At 34.2% G+C, this 16,450-nt stretch overlaps 1 protein-coding gene across 1 annotated transcript in view; it reads left to right on the forward strand.

Moving 5' to 3' along the window:
- The window catches only part of CCDC186 (coiled-coil domain containing 186), a gene marked incomplete at its 3' end in the record, with an annotated part of 31,459 nt that extends 15,322 nt beyond the window's left edge, over window positions 1-16,137 (forward strand). The window contains exons 4-16 of the mRNA XM_084246093.1: window positions 1,639-1,767; window positions 3,523-3,735; window positions 4,931-5,050; window positions 5,457-5,561; window positions 6,009-6,107; window positions 6,272-6,358; window positions 7,193-7,335; window positions 10,097-10,352; window positions 10,957-11,146; window positions 12,505-12,585; window positions 13,952-14,162; window positions 15,233-15,452; window positions 16,054-16,137. Coding sequence (XP_084102219.1) covers window positions 1,639-1,767; window positions 3,523-3,735; window positions 4,931-5,050; window positions 5,457-5,561; window positions 6,009-6,107; window positions 6,272-6,358; window positions 7,193-7,335; window positions 10,097-10,352; window positions 10,957-11,146; window positions 12,505-12,585; window positions 13,952-14,162; window positions 15,233-15,452; window positions 16,054-16,137 — 1,938 coding nt within the window. The remainder of the gene's footprint in view (window positions 1-1,638; window positions 1,768-3,522; window positions 3,736-4,930; window positions 5,051-5,456; window positions 5,562-6,008; window positions 6,108-6,271; window positions 6,359-7,192; window positions 7,336-10,096; window positions 10,353-10,956; window positions 11,147-12,504; window positions 12,586-13,951; window positions 14,163-15,232; window positions 15,453-16,053) is intronic.
- Window positions 16,138-16,450: the final 313 nt, after the last annotated feature.

Consider the following 16,450-nt stretch of genomic DNA (forward strand, 5'->3'; position numbering starts at 1 on the left):
TTTTGAGGAATTAGTACAAAAAGTAAAACCTCATAATTTTTCATGTTGATTACATGTTGAGATGATGTTTTATATAAACATCATTATATAAACATAAACAATATTGTTGGTTTAATATTTCACCTGTTTTTTTAATATGAATCATAAATCAACCAATGAAGTAGAACATCTTTTCACATACTTGTTTGTTTTTTATTATAAGTCTTTTAACATATGTCTTTTATGTATTTTAAATAGATATTTCCAGAGAAATAGCCCTTTAAGTCCTCTTAATTTTTTTTTATGTTGTTGAGTTGTAATAGCTCTTTTTATATTCTAGATAATAAACCTTCATCAGATATATGACTTGCAAATATTTTCTCCTATTCTCTGGGTTCTGTTTTTACTTGCTTAGTAATAGTGTACTTTGAAACACAAAGTTTCAAATTGCGATGGTATCCAATTTATTTTTTCTTTTATTGCTGTCATACGCAACACTCAGTTGTCAAATCCGAGATAATGAAAATTTACCCCTATATTCTTCTCTAAGAGTTCTGTGATTTGACTTTCATATTTAGGCTTTGATTCATCTTGAATTAATTTGTTACATGGTATGATTTAAAGGACCAATTTCATTCTTTTGTAACTGACTATTCAGTTGTCCAAAACGAATTATTTGAAAAGTCTCTTCTTCCTCTGTTGACACATCCTGCCATCTTTATTGAAAATCAGTTCATATATGGGCTTATATTTAGACTCTCAGTCCTGTTTCATTGATCTTTGTGTCTGTTGTTAAGCCAATACCACACTGTGTGGATTACTGTTGTTCTATAGTAAGTTTTGAAATTGGGAAGTATGAGTTCTCAGACTTTGTTCTTTTCAAGGTTGTTTGACTCTCTTCAAATCCTTGCATTTCCGTATAAGTTTTACTTACCAGCTTACCAGTTTATGCAATGAGACCAGCTGAGTTTCTGATAGAGATTACATTGAATCTGTAGATTCGTTTGGGCAGTATTACCACTTTACAATAGTAAGTCTTCCAATGCACAGACATGGAATGTCTTTCAATTTATTTTAATTTTTAATTTTTTCAACAATGTTTTGTAGTTTTCAGAGTGTAAGTTTTGTACTTTTGTTAAATTTGTTCCTAGATAATTTATTATTTTAACTGTCATTGCAGGTGGAATTGTTTACTTAATTTCACTTTCAAATTGTTGTTACAAGTTCATAGATTTTTGTTCCAGTCTGCCTCTACATTTTGATATTAGTATTCACTCTCATTTTTATGTTATTGACGGTTGGATTTATGTCTACCAATTTTTTCTATATTTCATGTCTGTCTTGTTCTCCATTCATCCTCTACTGCTTTCTTTCACATTAAGTAGATATGTAATATTATATTTATTTTATAATGTTTTCACTGTATTTTGAGTTATTTCCTTTGTTATTGCTCTAGAGCTTACTTACACATTTCATCAGAATGCTTTAGATTTATATTAATTTAATTTTACTGAGATTTAGAAACATTGCTGGAATTACTTTTGATTTCTGGGTTGAAGTGTATTTACTACATCTTTTGTGTTTATTTCATTGTTGATATTTATCAGTGGTCTGTTTGTTGTAAATATAATAATAATATAGGAATAATTTTCTTTACAGTTAGAATCAAGAATAGACGAACTTAATAAAGAAGTTAAAGCTTCCAAAGATAAGCTAATAGCTCAAGACAATGCAGCTAAAAATGCAGTTCAACAATTACACAAAGAGATGGCTCATCGGATGGAACAGGTATATTCAAGTTATTAACTTTATACTATGGTGTCTTATTTATTTAAATAAACTAACCCTATCAGATGATTTTGAACATTGGTGGTATATTAAGAATAGGTGATTTCATTTATACAAAAATTAATCTTTTTTTAAAAAATGCTATAGCCATACAAAAATACAGCCTAACTGCAAAAAACTAATAAATTAGGGGGTACATAGAATAAAAAGTGAAAGTCCCCTGTCTGTATTTCTTCCTCCTTATACCTTATTCTCTTACATCCCATTCTGTTCCTTGTTCCATAGCTAGTTATTGATATTTAGGTTTTATATCTTAATTCACATATGCATGTATAAATCATGCTTGTTTATGTGTACATATGCATAGACTTTTCCCCCATACTTGATTGAAATCTTGTGCTGCTTTTTTGATAACTTTTTTCAGGTTTCAGAGGAGGTCATGTTAAGCATTACTTTTGTATTATAATTGTCTTAGCTTCTTGAGGATTGGACCTCAGTCATCTTCATTTCTGTATCCATGAAACCTAGCGCAATGTCTGACTTACAGTTGGTCCTCACTTCAAATTGAGTCCGAAAGGGCTAACTACTTGTTGAGTTAGTTCATTGAGATGGATCATGTCCTTTCTACCTTGTAGCTACCTTTCCACCTTTGGTGGCTTTCTGGAAGAACTTTAGGAAATAGATGAGCCTCAACCTTTATTTTTGTGATTATTTACAATATGCAGAGCCTTAGCATTTGAAATGTTATATATTTCAAATCCATCCTTGAAAGTTTTCAGACAAAGAAATAATTGAAAGGAATTATGTAAGACCTTAAGAAGTTAGTGGTTTTAGTGGACCCAAACATAGGTAATTAGAGATTCATCTAGTGAGCTTTAAAAAAAAAATACTCCTTTGATCTCACTATATTTTAAAATAAAAATAGAGTCATGAAACCTGGTAAATTTAGAACTGGAGACCCAGCATGAGGTGCATGTGTTCAAGTACACATACATACTCTCCCCAGTTAAATTTTCCAACTTGAAGTTTCCCCATGTCTCAGATTAGGTGACTAAGATTATAGATCTTGAAAATTGTCAGCCATATATTCAGGTTACTGGCTGAAATCAGTTACTGGTGATTTGAGGAGATTAATTTTTACTAAATTGTGGGCAAGGATTAAGGAACCTGAGCAAGGGAAACTGCAGAATTCTGGGCTGTTGGATGATCCATTGTCATTTGGTGGACTAAAAGAATAAAGAAAGGAAGCAAGTAGTACAGCCCACAGGTTAGTTGTGTAGAGAGGTACTTTATAGAAGTACTAACCTTCAGCCAACTTGTGATGACTCTAAATCTCACTCTCTGCCTTTTGATCTTCTGCCTAGTGCCTCCACTTGACCAGCTGGAAGTACAAGGATGACACTTGTTGATAGGGTCCCTGATAGTCTTCTTTCCTGAGTACAGAGTAGGATAGGACAGAATGAGAACGTGGATTCAGAGTAGTAAGCAGAAAATAGCAACTGTATCAGCCAGAGTAAAAGGAATAGGAAAAAAATGTTAAAAGCAAATACTAGTGGTACTATTTGTTTATTGTATTGTTAAACTTTTGAATTTTTTCTTTCATTTTAAAATTTCATGACACATGTCCTTGGAATACTGTGCAAAAAAACAAAAAATACATTGGTAAAATTATAGGAAAATATTTATTTTGATTTATTCTTATTTTGATTTGAAAAAGTATTTTTTTTATTCAGCTAGATAATATTTTTTTCAAAGGCCAATAAGAAATGTGAAGAGGCACGTCAGGAAAAAGAGGCAATGGTAATGAAGTATGTAAGAGGTGAGAAGGAATCTTTAGACCTGAGAAAGGAAAAGGAGATACTTGAGAGAAAACTGAGAGATGCAAATAAGGAATCTGAGAAAAACACCAACAAAATGAAGCAGCTTTCTCAAGAAAAAGCGCGCTTACACCAGCTGTACGAAACAAAGGTATAACCTGGTGATAGATCTTCATTAAAATTGTAATCTTTGCTTTTCTTTAATTACATGACAATATGATTAAACTACTCTTAATCTTAAAATATTTATTATTTTACCTAAGAACAAGAATGCTTCAGTGATTGCAGTATCTTGTTACCTGTCCGCAAAATTTTTTTTCTGGGAAAGTATTAGGCATTGACACATAAATTATTTATTAGATAACTTCTTTTTTTTTAAAGATTTATTTTTATTTATTTATACAAGCACTGGGTACAGTCAGAAGCGTGGGGAGTGTGAGAGAATTCACCAGAGCCAGAGCAGAGAGCAGAACAGGCAGACTGTCGAAGCACACTGCTGAGGGGAGCAGCGGGCAGCAGGAGAGGTCTGTGTGTCATGTGGGACCCCCCGCCCAGCGTCCGGGGATGGAATTGGTGCTGCAGAGGCTGCGGGCAGCTTCGCAACCCAGCGCTCAACCACTATGTCACTGGGGAGGCCCTATTAGATAACTTCTTGATAAATCTCTTTAAAAATTTAAAGTTCAAAGTTTATTTTTGAAGGAATGCATTTGTGCCATGAAAGAAGATTTTATTTTGATAAAATATGTATACAGGTATACAGTGTGTCAAATATGAAGTTTTTGAGTCACGAGAAAAGTATAATTTGACCAGAATCCTAAAGTAAAACTTACCATAGAATGGAATTTACATTTTTCTTGTAGAAAAACATTCTTAGATGCTTTCCAAGGAGGTTTAATTACTGAGAGTTCAGAACGCTTGCTATTAACTGCCCCAATGGCATGGTCTCATTTCCAGTGGGTTATCATTTCTTGGTGATGAACGTTAGTTTTTTTTTTTTCCATTAACTCTTAGTTCAGGAATGTTGTTGTTCTCAGGAATTCTGGCAGAACCAATTTAATTTGCATTTCATCTTAATGCCTGCTAGTTGAGAAGAATCATACAGGTATGCTTGTCCTCCCAGCATATCTGGTTGGTTCATATAGGAGTATCAATCATCTTCATGTCTGTTGATTGGATTTAGGATTTTGCTGTTCTCTTGTGGTTTGAACTCTAAATAAGTTTTATGGCTCGGAGTCCTTCAGCACACTGCCAGCATCTGAATTAGTGTTAACGCAGTAATCATTTTGAGGTGATGATACACAAATAATTGGTTTATTGGTTTATGACCAGTGATGTTATTATTTTAGGAAGGTGAAACTACTAGACTCATCAGAGAAATAGACAAATTAAAGGAAGATATCAACTCTCACATCATTAAAGTAAAATGGGCACAAAACAAATTGAAAGTAGAAATGGATTCACACAAGGTGAGTATAATAATAGTTGAAAATTATTAGAATAGCGTTAAGCACAAATGCAGTAATAGTTAATGAGGCAGTTTTCAGTAGATACCACAGCCATAAATCCAAGAATTGGCTTTATCTTTGTGTGTGCAAAGAACTGTTTAACACTTTAATCTTCTTGCCTTGTTAGATGAGTAACTTCAGGTGATTTGCTGAAATCTCTATCAAATCGAGCTTTATTTAATGGCTCAGTTAACTCTACAGGCCACTTTAGCTTTTTTGTGAGAAACATAAATTGTTATTACCAGAGCAGTACCTGACCCTTCAGTGGCTGTGCTAGAACAAGAACTTTCCCTGTTCTCTGATCATTGTTCATGACATTTATCACATCATTGTGCTCAGCCTTCTTGTTTTCTTTATCTCAATACAGGAAACCAAAGATAAACTCAAAGAAACAACAACAAAGTTAACCCAAGCAAAGGAAGAAGCAGATCAGATACGAAAAAATTGTCAGGATATGATAAAAACATATCAGGTATGCTTAACTTTTCAAGTAGATTAGTAACAAATTTGCTAAATATCAGTATATTCTTGTTTCATTAAATTTTGGATCTGCTATATTTGAAGTATGGAGTGGATTTGGTAGGGCAGTTGAATAAAATTCAGATTATTTCCTTTGTTAAAGAAAAACTTGAAGTTTAAATAGAAATCTTGTAATAGTAGTAGTGTTTAGCCAAATGAAAACACTAGAAATTGTCAGAAGAATGAAGATTACAAAGAAATGTTCACTTAAAGAGTTTCATACCTTAAATCTGCTATTATTCATGCACAATTACCATATTTGAAGGTTTTCAATGCAGACATCGCATTTAGGTGTGTAAACCGCGTATTACAGTTAGTAAACTTAATTGCAAACCTTTCACTTTCCAAAGTATAACCTTTTAAAAATTGAATCATAATTTTTTCTTTGCATTTCCATTAGGAGTCAGAAGAAATTAAATCAAATGAGCTTGATGCCAAGCTTAGAGTTACAAAAGGAGAACTTGAAAAACAAATGCAAGAAAAATCTGACCAGCTGGAGGTGAGTAGTTTTGTTCTAAATATGCTCTAGACTGTGTAATAAATGTAGAAGAGAGCGAGTACTTATTGTCACCTGTTTTTGAGACCTTTGGAAGGTGCCAGGCAATACATTTTTAATCTAGTTTGGTACATAGTAATTGTGACTTCTTTTAAACTTTTAATAAGATGCATCATGCCAAAATAAAGGAACTGGAAGATCTGAAAAGAACATTTAAGGAGGGCATGGATGAACTACGAACGCTGAGAACAAAGGTAATTGAATCTTTAGTCATGACTGTACAGTAGGGTAAATATATTGGACTAATTCTGATTTTTTAAATGTTGGGGAAAAGATATGTACATAGAAATTTTCCAAAACAAAACAACTCTGAGGAGTAGAATGCCAGTTCTGTGCAACATAATCACCTTTGTCGAAATGAAAATGCCTTCCACTTCAGTGAGTGTTTGCCACTCCCAAGGTGCCACACCTTGCCACACACGAACTTCATCGTCCATGACTTACCCTTGGTCTGCTGCCCTAAGGCAGTCTTACCAGCCAGTTAATTGGAAAGAATTGGTCTTTAGAGCTGAGTGTGAAAAAATAATAAAAAGACTTTATATTTCTCCTGGATATGTTTCACAGTCATGTATAGTTTTCATTTCTAACAATTATATAAATCCTTCCAGTTTTTTATAGTCTTTACTGTAAGAAAAGTATAGCTATTTACTATGTTATGTCCTCATGCATTTATTTTAAAAAGTCTTAAATTATCTTGAATTTGTGATCACTTAAGTAATTTTCAAAGTACTTTTCATGTACGCTTCTATTTGCTCTCTGCACCAGTCTGTCGGGTAGTAGGGAAAGATTATTCACTCTTCTGTAAGAAAAAGATTGAACAAAAATAAAGTGACCTGATAAAACTTCCTTGATTAAATCATAGAAAAGCTGAGACTGAAACACCAGGACTTTTAACTTCTCCTTATATTTTCTTCACGTTAATATTGCTTCAGAATTCAGCTTAGATCATTAATAACCATTATCTGAAATGTTAATCAAGAACAAGAACATATTGTTTGTAGTTTAACTTGATTTGGATTATTTGATAGGTGAAATGTCTAGAAGATGAACGATTAAGAACAGAAGATGAATTATCAAAATATAAGGAAATTATTAATCGCCAAAAAGCTGAAATTCAGAACTTACTGGACAAAGTGAAAATTGCAGATCAGATACAAGAACAGCATCAAAGGTATAAAACAAGCAACATCTGTTTGTGCCAGCCAACAGACTTTAAATTTACCTCGATTCTATTTTAAAATGCAATTGTTACCTTAAGAATAATTTTACACTTTAACTAATTAAAAAAAATTTCATTCCTGTCTTCATTTGGATTTTTTTTGGATTATCTTTGAAGTTCTCATCCTGGCTTCTAAAAACCAAAGTTTATATTCCCTAAACATTGGAAATAGCAATTTGTAAGACAGAGTGGTTTTAGTTTTTTTAATATGTTCCTTAGCTTTCAAATTCTATTACTTATGCAGACTACTTTTTCTTTTAAAAAGAGGTTATATAGCTTTGTATGTATGTAGCTTGAAATCAGGAGCTGATATTATTCTTAGCTTTGTGTGAAACCATACAGCTAAACACTACTCATGACATTATCTGAATGCAGAGCCTGCATTCAAGTCAAATCCAAATAACTTCTTTTTCTTATGTTCCTGATATCCACAACGCTCAGGAAATCCTCACCATTATCCAGCTTCTGTAAATTCATGGCCAGCAACCTCCACTGGGAATATTAGTGTACCTCTAGCCTTACCATCTGTCCGAAGAGCCTTCTCTTCCATCTTGCATATATTCCAAACCTAACTGCTTTCTTCACATTTCTGGCCTTCACTATTTACTTTCCTGTTCCTTCACAGAAAAAAATAGGAGCTGTCAGCTTATTGTCTGTCAACTTCTTGCTGTCAGTCCTGTGAACTTGCCTGTATCTGCACCATTCTTCTTTCTTTTCTTTCTGTTGTTATGGAAGAAATATTCTGATTTGAATTATTTTCTCTATGTTCTTTTGCCTTCTTAAGGTCTGACTTGATTATTCCTTCATGTCTTCACTTCCTTTAGGAATAGAGGGTGTATTCCTCTCTTCATTAAAAAATTTCTAGTAAACCCTTAAATCCAGTAGACACTTCTCAGTCTCAACGTTACTTGAATTTTAATTATTTTTAACACCATTGAACCTGTTTTTTTCCTTTTCATGCTCTGGTCTTTGGGCTTCATTTCATCATGCTCTCTGGTATTCTTCCCCACTTTCTGGCCTCTCTCTTTTGTCAGTCTCCTTGGCAGCCTTCTCTTTCTGTCTGAAAACTTTCATTTTATTCAATCCCTTGGTGATCCTAAGTATTTCCATTACTTTGCTGTAGGATCTTCAAATCATTATCATTAGTGCTTTTTACTGAGCTCCAGACACATAAGTATCAAAGACACCCCAAACTTTAACATGTCCAGAACAAATTAAACTATTCTATTCACAAATAGGCTTTTCCTTTGGTATTCTTGAGATGAGTAATGAATGCAGTATCCACCTGAATTTCCAGCCCAGGGACCCAGGGATCAGCTTTGACACTTACCCTTCCCCTCAAACATGTACCAATCACAAGATATTGTTGGTGCTAACTCTTTAATATCTCTCAAGTCCAATTTCTTTTTACGTCGCCACTATTGCTACCATCATCCTAGCCATCATTAGCCCTTAACAGGAAAGCTGTCACAGCTAAACTGGTTCCTCTGCTTCATTCCCTTTTTTTTTTTTTTTTAGAGGCATGTGTTTTTATTTATTTATTCGTTTGTTTTGTTTATACATGCACTGGGTACAGTCAGAAGTGCGGGAGGGTGAGAGAATTCACCAGAGCCAGAGCGGGGAGCAGAGCAGGCAGAAGGACCGAAGTACACTGCTGAGGGGAGCAGCGGGCGGCAGGAGAGGTCTGCGCGCCATGTGGGACCCTCATCCGGTGGCCGGGGAGCAGCCGGGGATCGAACCGGCGCCTCAGAGGCTGCGGGCAGCTTCGCAACCCAGCGCTCAACCGCTGCGCCACCGGGGAGGCCCTGCTTCATTCCCTTTTAATCCATTTCCTTCAGATAGATAAAATCTTTTCCAAAAGGAAATCATTTCAGAACCTCTTAGTGATTTCCCAAGGATTGCCTAGTAGTGCAGATGCCCTAATGTGACTTGGAAGATCATTAGTGACCTCTCCCCCCATTCTCTCTCTGTGCCTTCTCCTTTTACACTCTGTGTTTTAGCCGTACTTGATTAATAAACGTTGATTGACTGCTGTGTGCCAAGCTCTGGAGCTATCGTGTGGTCTTCTTCATCAGTATTGAACATCTCAGTACCAATAAAGTCATTCACTGTTCCTTTTCCAGCTTCCATATATTCTGCTTACTCCTTATCCTAGATATTTTGTTCTCTCACTAACTCTTGCTTTTCCTTTAGGCCATGGATTAGCAGACTGTGGCCACAGCCAAATCTAGCCCATGGCCTTTTTTGTAAGAAAAACGTTTTGAACATAGCTATGCTCATTTCTTTATATGTGTGACAGCTTTCATACTACAGTGGCAGAGTTAAATAGTTGTAACAAAAGTCGTATGCTCCAGAAGCCTAAATTCTTCACTGTCTGGTCCTTTTACAGGCAAAATTTGCTAACCCCTACTTTAAGTATTAGTTCAGCATCACTTACACCAGGTTAGGCAACCTGCTCTGTGCTTTCATCATCAAAATGTTTTATCACATTCATATAATTTCCCTCCTTGACTGCAAGCTCTTTGAAAACAGGGGTCATGCTGGTCTTATATTCCCAGCTTTTAGTTCTTATCATATATTGGGCATTCGTAAATATTTAGATAAATGAATAAATAGTATCTTTTAAAATCATTTCATTCGATGAAGATTCCCAAACCATTAATGTCTTTTAAGAGTTTAATTTTTTTTCTTAAATATAAACTTTGTTTTTTAGAGGTAAACAAGAAATTGAAAATTTGAAGGAAGAAATGGAAAGTCTTAATTGTTTGATTAATGACCTACAAAAAGACATCGAAGGCAGTAGGAAAAGAGAATCTGAGCTACTCCTGTTTACAGAAAAGCTCACTAGTAAGAATGCACAACTTCAATCAGAATCCAATTCTTTGCAGTCACAATTTGATAAACTTTCCTGTAGTGAAAGTCAGTTACAAAGCCAATGTGAACAAATGAAACAGACAAATATTAATTTGGTAAGTATAAATGAACATTTAATTTTTAAAACACTTAGCAAGAGGCACAAATAACATTTCCCTCATGGTAGTTGATTTAAACTCTTCTTTTTCACCAACTCTGGTATTTTATATGCTGTGAGAATGTCAGTTTTTCCCTTCAACTTATTGTAACTTACAATAAAATTCTCCCTTAAATGATTATAAAGAAGCACGTCACTTTTGAACAGAAAAACCCAGGTTATTTGTCATCCTAACTGGAATTACTACTTATTTTTTTTTTAATACTTTAAATATCTGTATGTTTTATAGTTTAAAAATGGTTTAATATTTTGAAGTTATGAGAGTATCAACTTAATCATGAAAATAATTTGACACTTCAGTCCAAAAATTCAGAGACTTCTATCACAAGTGATTTTGCATATATAGAACGGCAAATCCGCTAATGTAGCTCTCTGCATTACAACATGAGGAGTTTGAGGAGCTCAGTAAACAGACCTAGCAAGGAGTGATGATGATAGAAAGATCTGCTACCAAGGAACTTGTATTTTTAAAGTTTTAATTGTGAGCATTAAATTAATTAAATCTGCTATAAACATTGATGCTTTTTTATATTAATATTTAGGAAAGTAAATTGTTGAAAGAGGAAGAACTGCGAAAAGAGGAAGTCCAGACCCTGCGAGCTGAACTTACTTGTAGCCAAACAGAAGTTAAGGCTTTGACTACCCAGGTAGAAGAATTAAAAGATGAATTAGTCACTCAAAGACGTAAACATGCCTCCAGTGTCAAGGATCTTACCAAACAACTCCAGCAAGGTATGAAATCCTTCCACACTTAGGTCTTAATGATTTTGTTATTTTTAGTCATTAAGGGATTGTAGAAAAAAATGTTTTACATTGGCTTCTGCCACATTGGGTGGAACCCCATGTGCTCTTTATAAATGCATTATTCATAAATCAAATTACTAAATTTCTCAAAGTTCTGTGAATAGCCATCTTACATGCTATAGGGCATTTATTCACAGACCATAGAATCTAAGCATAAGGGAGGTACTTTAGAGTAATAGTGCCTACACTTTTTTTGATCACATATTCCTATTAGTAACATATTTAAGCCTTTCCTCTCCAGTTTAGATGTATCTATTTGTAAATTGTAAGCATGTATTATCCTATTTTGTGTACGTTAAGAAACATAGGAAAAATAGTAATTAAAAAGATCAGGGTAAATTAATTTTATATTGAAGTTCTATGACAGCTGGTCCCAGAACTGAGGCCTGGGGTGAGTGGAGGGAAGAGAGCACAGTGGACCGTGGTGGGGGACTGCGGGTGCTTTGGTGTGGTGGGTGTGCTGCAGTAACTGTACCTGGAGCGGGAGATGATATACTTCTAGGATCTGTTAGTGTTGGTTTACACTAACAACAGTGTAAACCAGTGTTACTTCAGTAAAAAATTTGAATTAAAAAATAAATATATTGAAGTTCAAATATTTTCTTCTTATATATCTGTGAATTTTTTTGTGCTCTATCTAGGGTAGCTTTACCTACCTTGAAGACCTCTGACTTAGAGATTACTGGGACATAATCTTTCATCTTGTGGGAAACTAAAACCCAGAAAATTTATAGATTATCCAAACACAGTAATTAACAACCAGATTTGTTTCATTTAAAAATCATTAGGTGTTTGTGCTGTGTGCTTGGATACAAAGATGAATAAGATACGATTCTGACATCTTATTCTCTGCTGTACTCCCCACTGCTTTATTTGTGTTAAAATGGGGTGAAATATAGTAATAAAAAGTTTAACATAGATATATTCAGATTTGCCATAATAATTCAGTTGGTTTTTACAGGTATAACTGAAGGGAAGTTGGGGGAAATTTCTTTATAGATCTTCTAAATCTTTCTAGACTTCAATGGGTATATTCAGTGTATCTAAGTGTTGCCGGAATCAATTGTTGCATAATGTTTCTATGTATTTTGTATTTGACCTGTCCATTTCTACATGACTTTCTATATGATTGCACCTGTAGCCCTCCTGTCTAAAGTTTGTATTCAAGAAATTTCTCTCATTTTTATGCCATTTGGGCCTAAGTGATATTTGCAGTTAAAATTAAATATAGTGGGGGCAAATGTTCATGATAATTGTTGCAAATAATCCATTTCTCTTTGCTGTAGCACGAAGAAAATTAGATCAGGTTGAGAATGGAAGCTATGATAAAGAAGTCAGCAGCATGGGAAGTCGTTCTAGTTCATCAGGTAAAATACTAATGATTTTAGTTGCTACTTAGTGATTACCAAAAAAATAGCATTTTTTGTTGTTGTTTTAAAAGGTATATCCTTTAATTTTGAATTATTTAAAGGGGGTAGTTGTACATAATGGTAATAATTGTAAAAAATATTTCCAGTTAAATGCAAGTATGTCATGGGAGTCTATAACATCTGTCACCCTCTTTTTCTTACCTACCTTTTTTAATTCTGTGCAGCTTCCTCTTCCATTTTAAAATTCAGATACATATACACCCATATAGAGACATTTGGCATAATATGATTTCTGTCTCTTTCATTTTTATATTTTATCTCTTTGAGAACTAATGAAATGATTATTGTATATCAGTTGTTACTGTATGTATGTATATGTTATGAATACATATGTATTTATTTTTTATATATATGTATTTTTTTAATTGCTTGACTTTTCTCATGATAAATATGCCTCTGTGGTGTAAAGCAAAAATAAACTGAATCTATAAAATAGTAATCAATAACTTTGTGCAGTGGTCTCATTCATAGCAGGAATCTAGAAAACCTAAATAAGGGACCAGGAAAAAGAATAACTATAAGAAAGAAAAAATCAAAATCAACAAACAACTGTGAACCAGAGACACACTGTGTGGGGGGAGGCCAGGAAAAGGAGGGATGGGGTCAAAATAAGGGGATTGCAATTGTATGGGGAATATAAAAATAAAATGGAAAAAACAAAGGAAGAAAAATACCAAGGAATTAAAATGTTTAAATAAAAAATAAAATAATTCATGCCAAAAAAAAAAAAGCTTTGTGGAAATGATAGCAAGATATCAAAGCATTTACTATTTTTAGAATGCCAGGAACCACGCCAAATGTTTTAAACATATCATTTGCTCTGCACAACAGTCATGTGTGAGTGTTGTAATTCCCATTTTACAGATGAGAAAATTAAGAGTCAGTGGTTCCATGACTCAGCCAGAATCTACAGAGCACAGAGCTGCAGTTGAGGAGTAGGATTTGGACCTAGGGAGCCTGGCTCCAGAACTTAACCACTGGCTGTGTTCTGTCTTCTCTTTCTCACTCTTGTTCTTGCTTTCTGTTTAATTTTGGTCTCACTTCAGGCTTGTTATTTTAACTTGTCCTTGAGTTTCCTATTTCTCTATTGCCATTTCCTCATCCTGTTCCTGAGAGACATAATAGACTGTTTTGGTAATCATCAGTGCATTAAGAAACAGGAACTCAGGCCAGGTATGATTGTGTTCTGTGCCTAGCTCTGTGAGATTGAATATTTGAAAATGATACTGGAATAAATAATAGTTGCAATTAGAGATGATTCTAAATTAAGCTCACTATCTAAACTTATTTTTTTAATCTTCAGGGTCCCTTAATGCGCGAAGCAGTGCGGAAGATCGATCTCCAGAAAATACTGGGTCATCAGTAGCTGTAGATAACTTTCCAGAAGTAGACAAGGCCATGTTGATCGAGAGGATAGTAAGATTGCAGAAAGCACATGCCCGGAAAAATGAAAAGATAGAATTTATGGAGGACCACATCAAACAGTTGGTGGAAGAAATTAGGAAAAAGACAAAGTATGTTTATTATGGTAACGTAATCTGTATTTAAAATCCCATTATTCATATGGTAAGGTTACTGTTTTCAAAATTAGTCATATCAGGATCCTGGCTTTTAAAAAATAATTAAAATTACTCAGTTCCTAGTTTTTTATTGATCACTTGTTATGTTGTAGGTTTTGAGACTATAGGAATGAAAGAAAACACAGGTCTTTCCTTTAAGATGATAGAGAATTTCGTAGATGTTAATTTTTTTGAAAATAACTTTGGACTTAAAAAAAGACAGTGTCTAAGTAGTTTGTTATTTCCATAACTATAGCTCTAAGAAGATTTTGGGTTCTGGATAATTTGCCCTGTTGCATAGGACTCAGTAGGGTAATTTATTAGATATCTATACCACTGTGCCTGTGGCTTAATATTTCAGTAATCCCAACATCTTATGACGTCAGCTATAATCTCTTACTACTACTCAGGGAAAGAAGCCGCATTCTCTAATTTGGCAGATAAGTTAATGGAGGTTCAGGTTAAAATACTTAAAAGTTCCAGAATCAGCCCTTACACTGCAGGTGACAGACATAGAGCTGGAGATACAAACCAACTCTCACTTCAGAACCTGTGCTGTGTAAATTCCTCTCCCAAGAGCCATACTCAATCAAGTAAGAGGGGTTGTTCCAGCGCAGGTCTTTGCCCCTGACTTTTTAGTTTTTATTTTAAAGTAATGTTAGATTTAGAGAAACGTTTACCCATGACTTCTAAAAGAAAAAGAATAAAACACAAGTTTAGTAGCAGGAAAACAGAAAATATTAACTGCAATCAGAGCAATAAATTGCTCAAATATTTCGATTAAAGTAATAGGGAGAGAAATAGAAAAGCAATGTTTATGTCTTTAAATACCATCTTAGAACAGAAAAGGGATTAAGGAACCATCTGACAAAGGAAACTTATTTTCTAATACAGTTCTATCATTAACTTAATTAACAGTTCTGTTACTAAATTAATGCTTATTGTATGCTTATAATTAGTTGACTTGTAAATTCCAGTGTTTTTTTCTGCAAGCACGTAACTGATTGTGTCATTTTATTTTGTAGAATAATTCAAAGTTATATTTTGCGGGAAGAATCAGGCACACTTTCTTCAGAGGCATCTGACTTTAACAAAGTCCATTTAAGTAGACGAGGTGGCATTATGGCCTCTTTATATACCTCCCACCCTGCTGATGGCGGACTGACTTTGGAACTCTCTTTGGAGATCAACCGAAAGTTACAAGCTGTTCTGGAGGATACATTACTAAAAAATATTACTTTGAAGGTATTTGTATTTCTTACCTGCCAACCAATAAATTCATCCAACTGGTGCCCCTTTCATAGTTTAAGTTAGCTTGTAGTGGACTATGCCTGTGATGCAAAGTAGCCATTTTAAATAGATTTAAATAATTTCTTTCCTCTTTTGAAAAGTATAGTTTTTATTAGCTACCTGGCTAAGATAAGAGCAAAAAAAAAAAAAAAAAAGAATTTAGCTATTAGCTAGACTAAGATGAGCTGTTTACTTTGCAATGGGAGTGGGTGGCCTTTAATGTTATAATTGACTGATGAAACATTTTTTAAGACTGAGGCATTTAGTGTCTAGCTTTAAATAGCTATTATCTGTCCCAGCTCTTTGTGCTGTTTTGTCCTTAATAGAATGAATTTAAAAATTAAAGTTTTTAAGTAATACGTGTATGCACTAAAATTTGCTGTAGCTTCAGTAAGAAGGTTAAGTGCAAATCTGAAGTGTATGGGGTTGCTTCACTGAAAACAGCCGTGCATCTGGTTTAACACGAATCAGTCAATTTTGAAATTTAGGCAAAAAATTCAATCTTTTCACTTATATTTAGTGGTTCTGTTTTTTCCCCTTTTTTCAATTGTTAAAGGAAAATCTACAGACTCTTGGAACAGAAATAGAACGTCTCATTAAACACCAGCATGAGCTAGAACAGAGGATGAAGAAACCCTAACACAAAGCTCTGATTCAGCAAACAAAAGCTGCACAGAAGCAGGTGCCCGGGCCCAGTACTTTTGGAAACTTTTCCTGCTTTCTGTGTCAGCCAGTAAAAATTTATTTTGCTTCGTCTGTATAAAAAAGTATCATTTTACAACAGGAATGTATTGCTAGGTATACTGCAAGAGTGTGAACATTAATGAAATTTGGTTCCGTATGGTGACAGCCTGTCATTGGATCAGAATTTGCTCATAGTCACAGAAAGTTCTGAACATTACCACAGGGCTTCAGAATGAACCTTCACCATATTTCTTCCCTTTAAAATATAC

Source organism: Talpa europaea, assembly GCF_964194135.1.
Source record: "Talpa europaea genome assembly, chromosome: 10".
In the NCBI taxonomy this organism is placed as follows: Eukaryota; Metazoa; Chordata; class Mammalia; order Eulipotyphla; family Talpidae; genus Talpa; species Talpa europaea.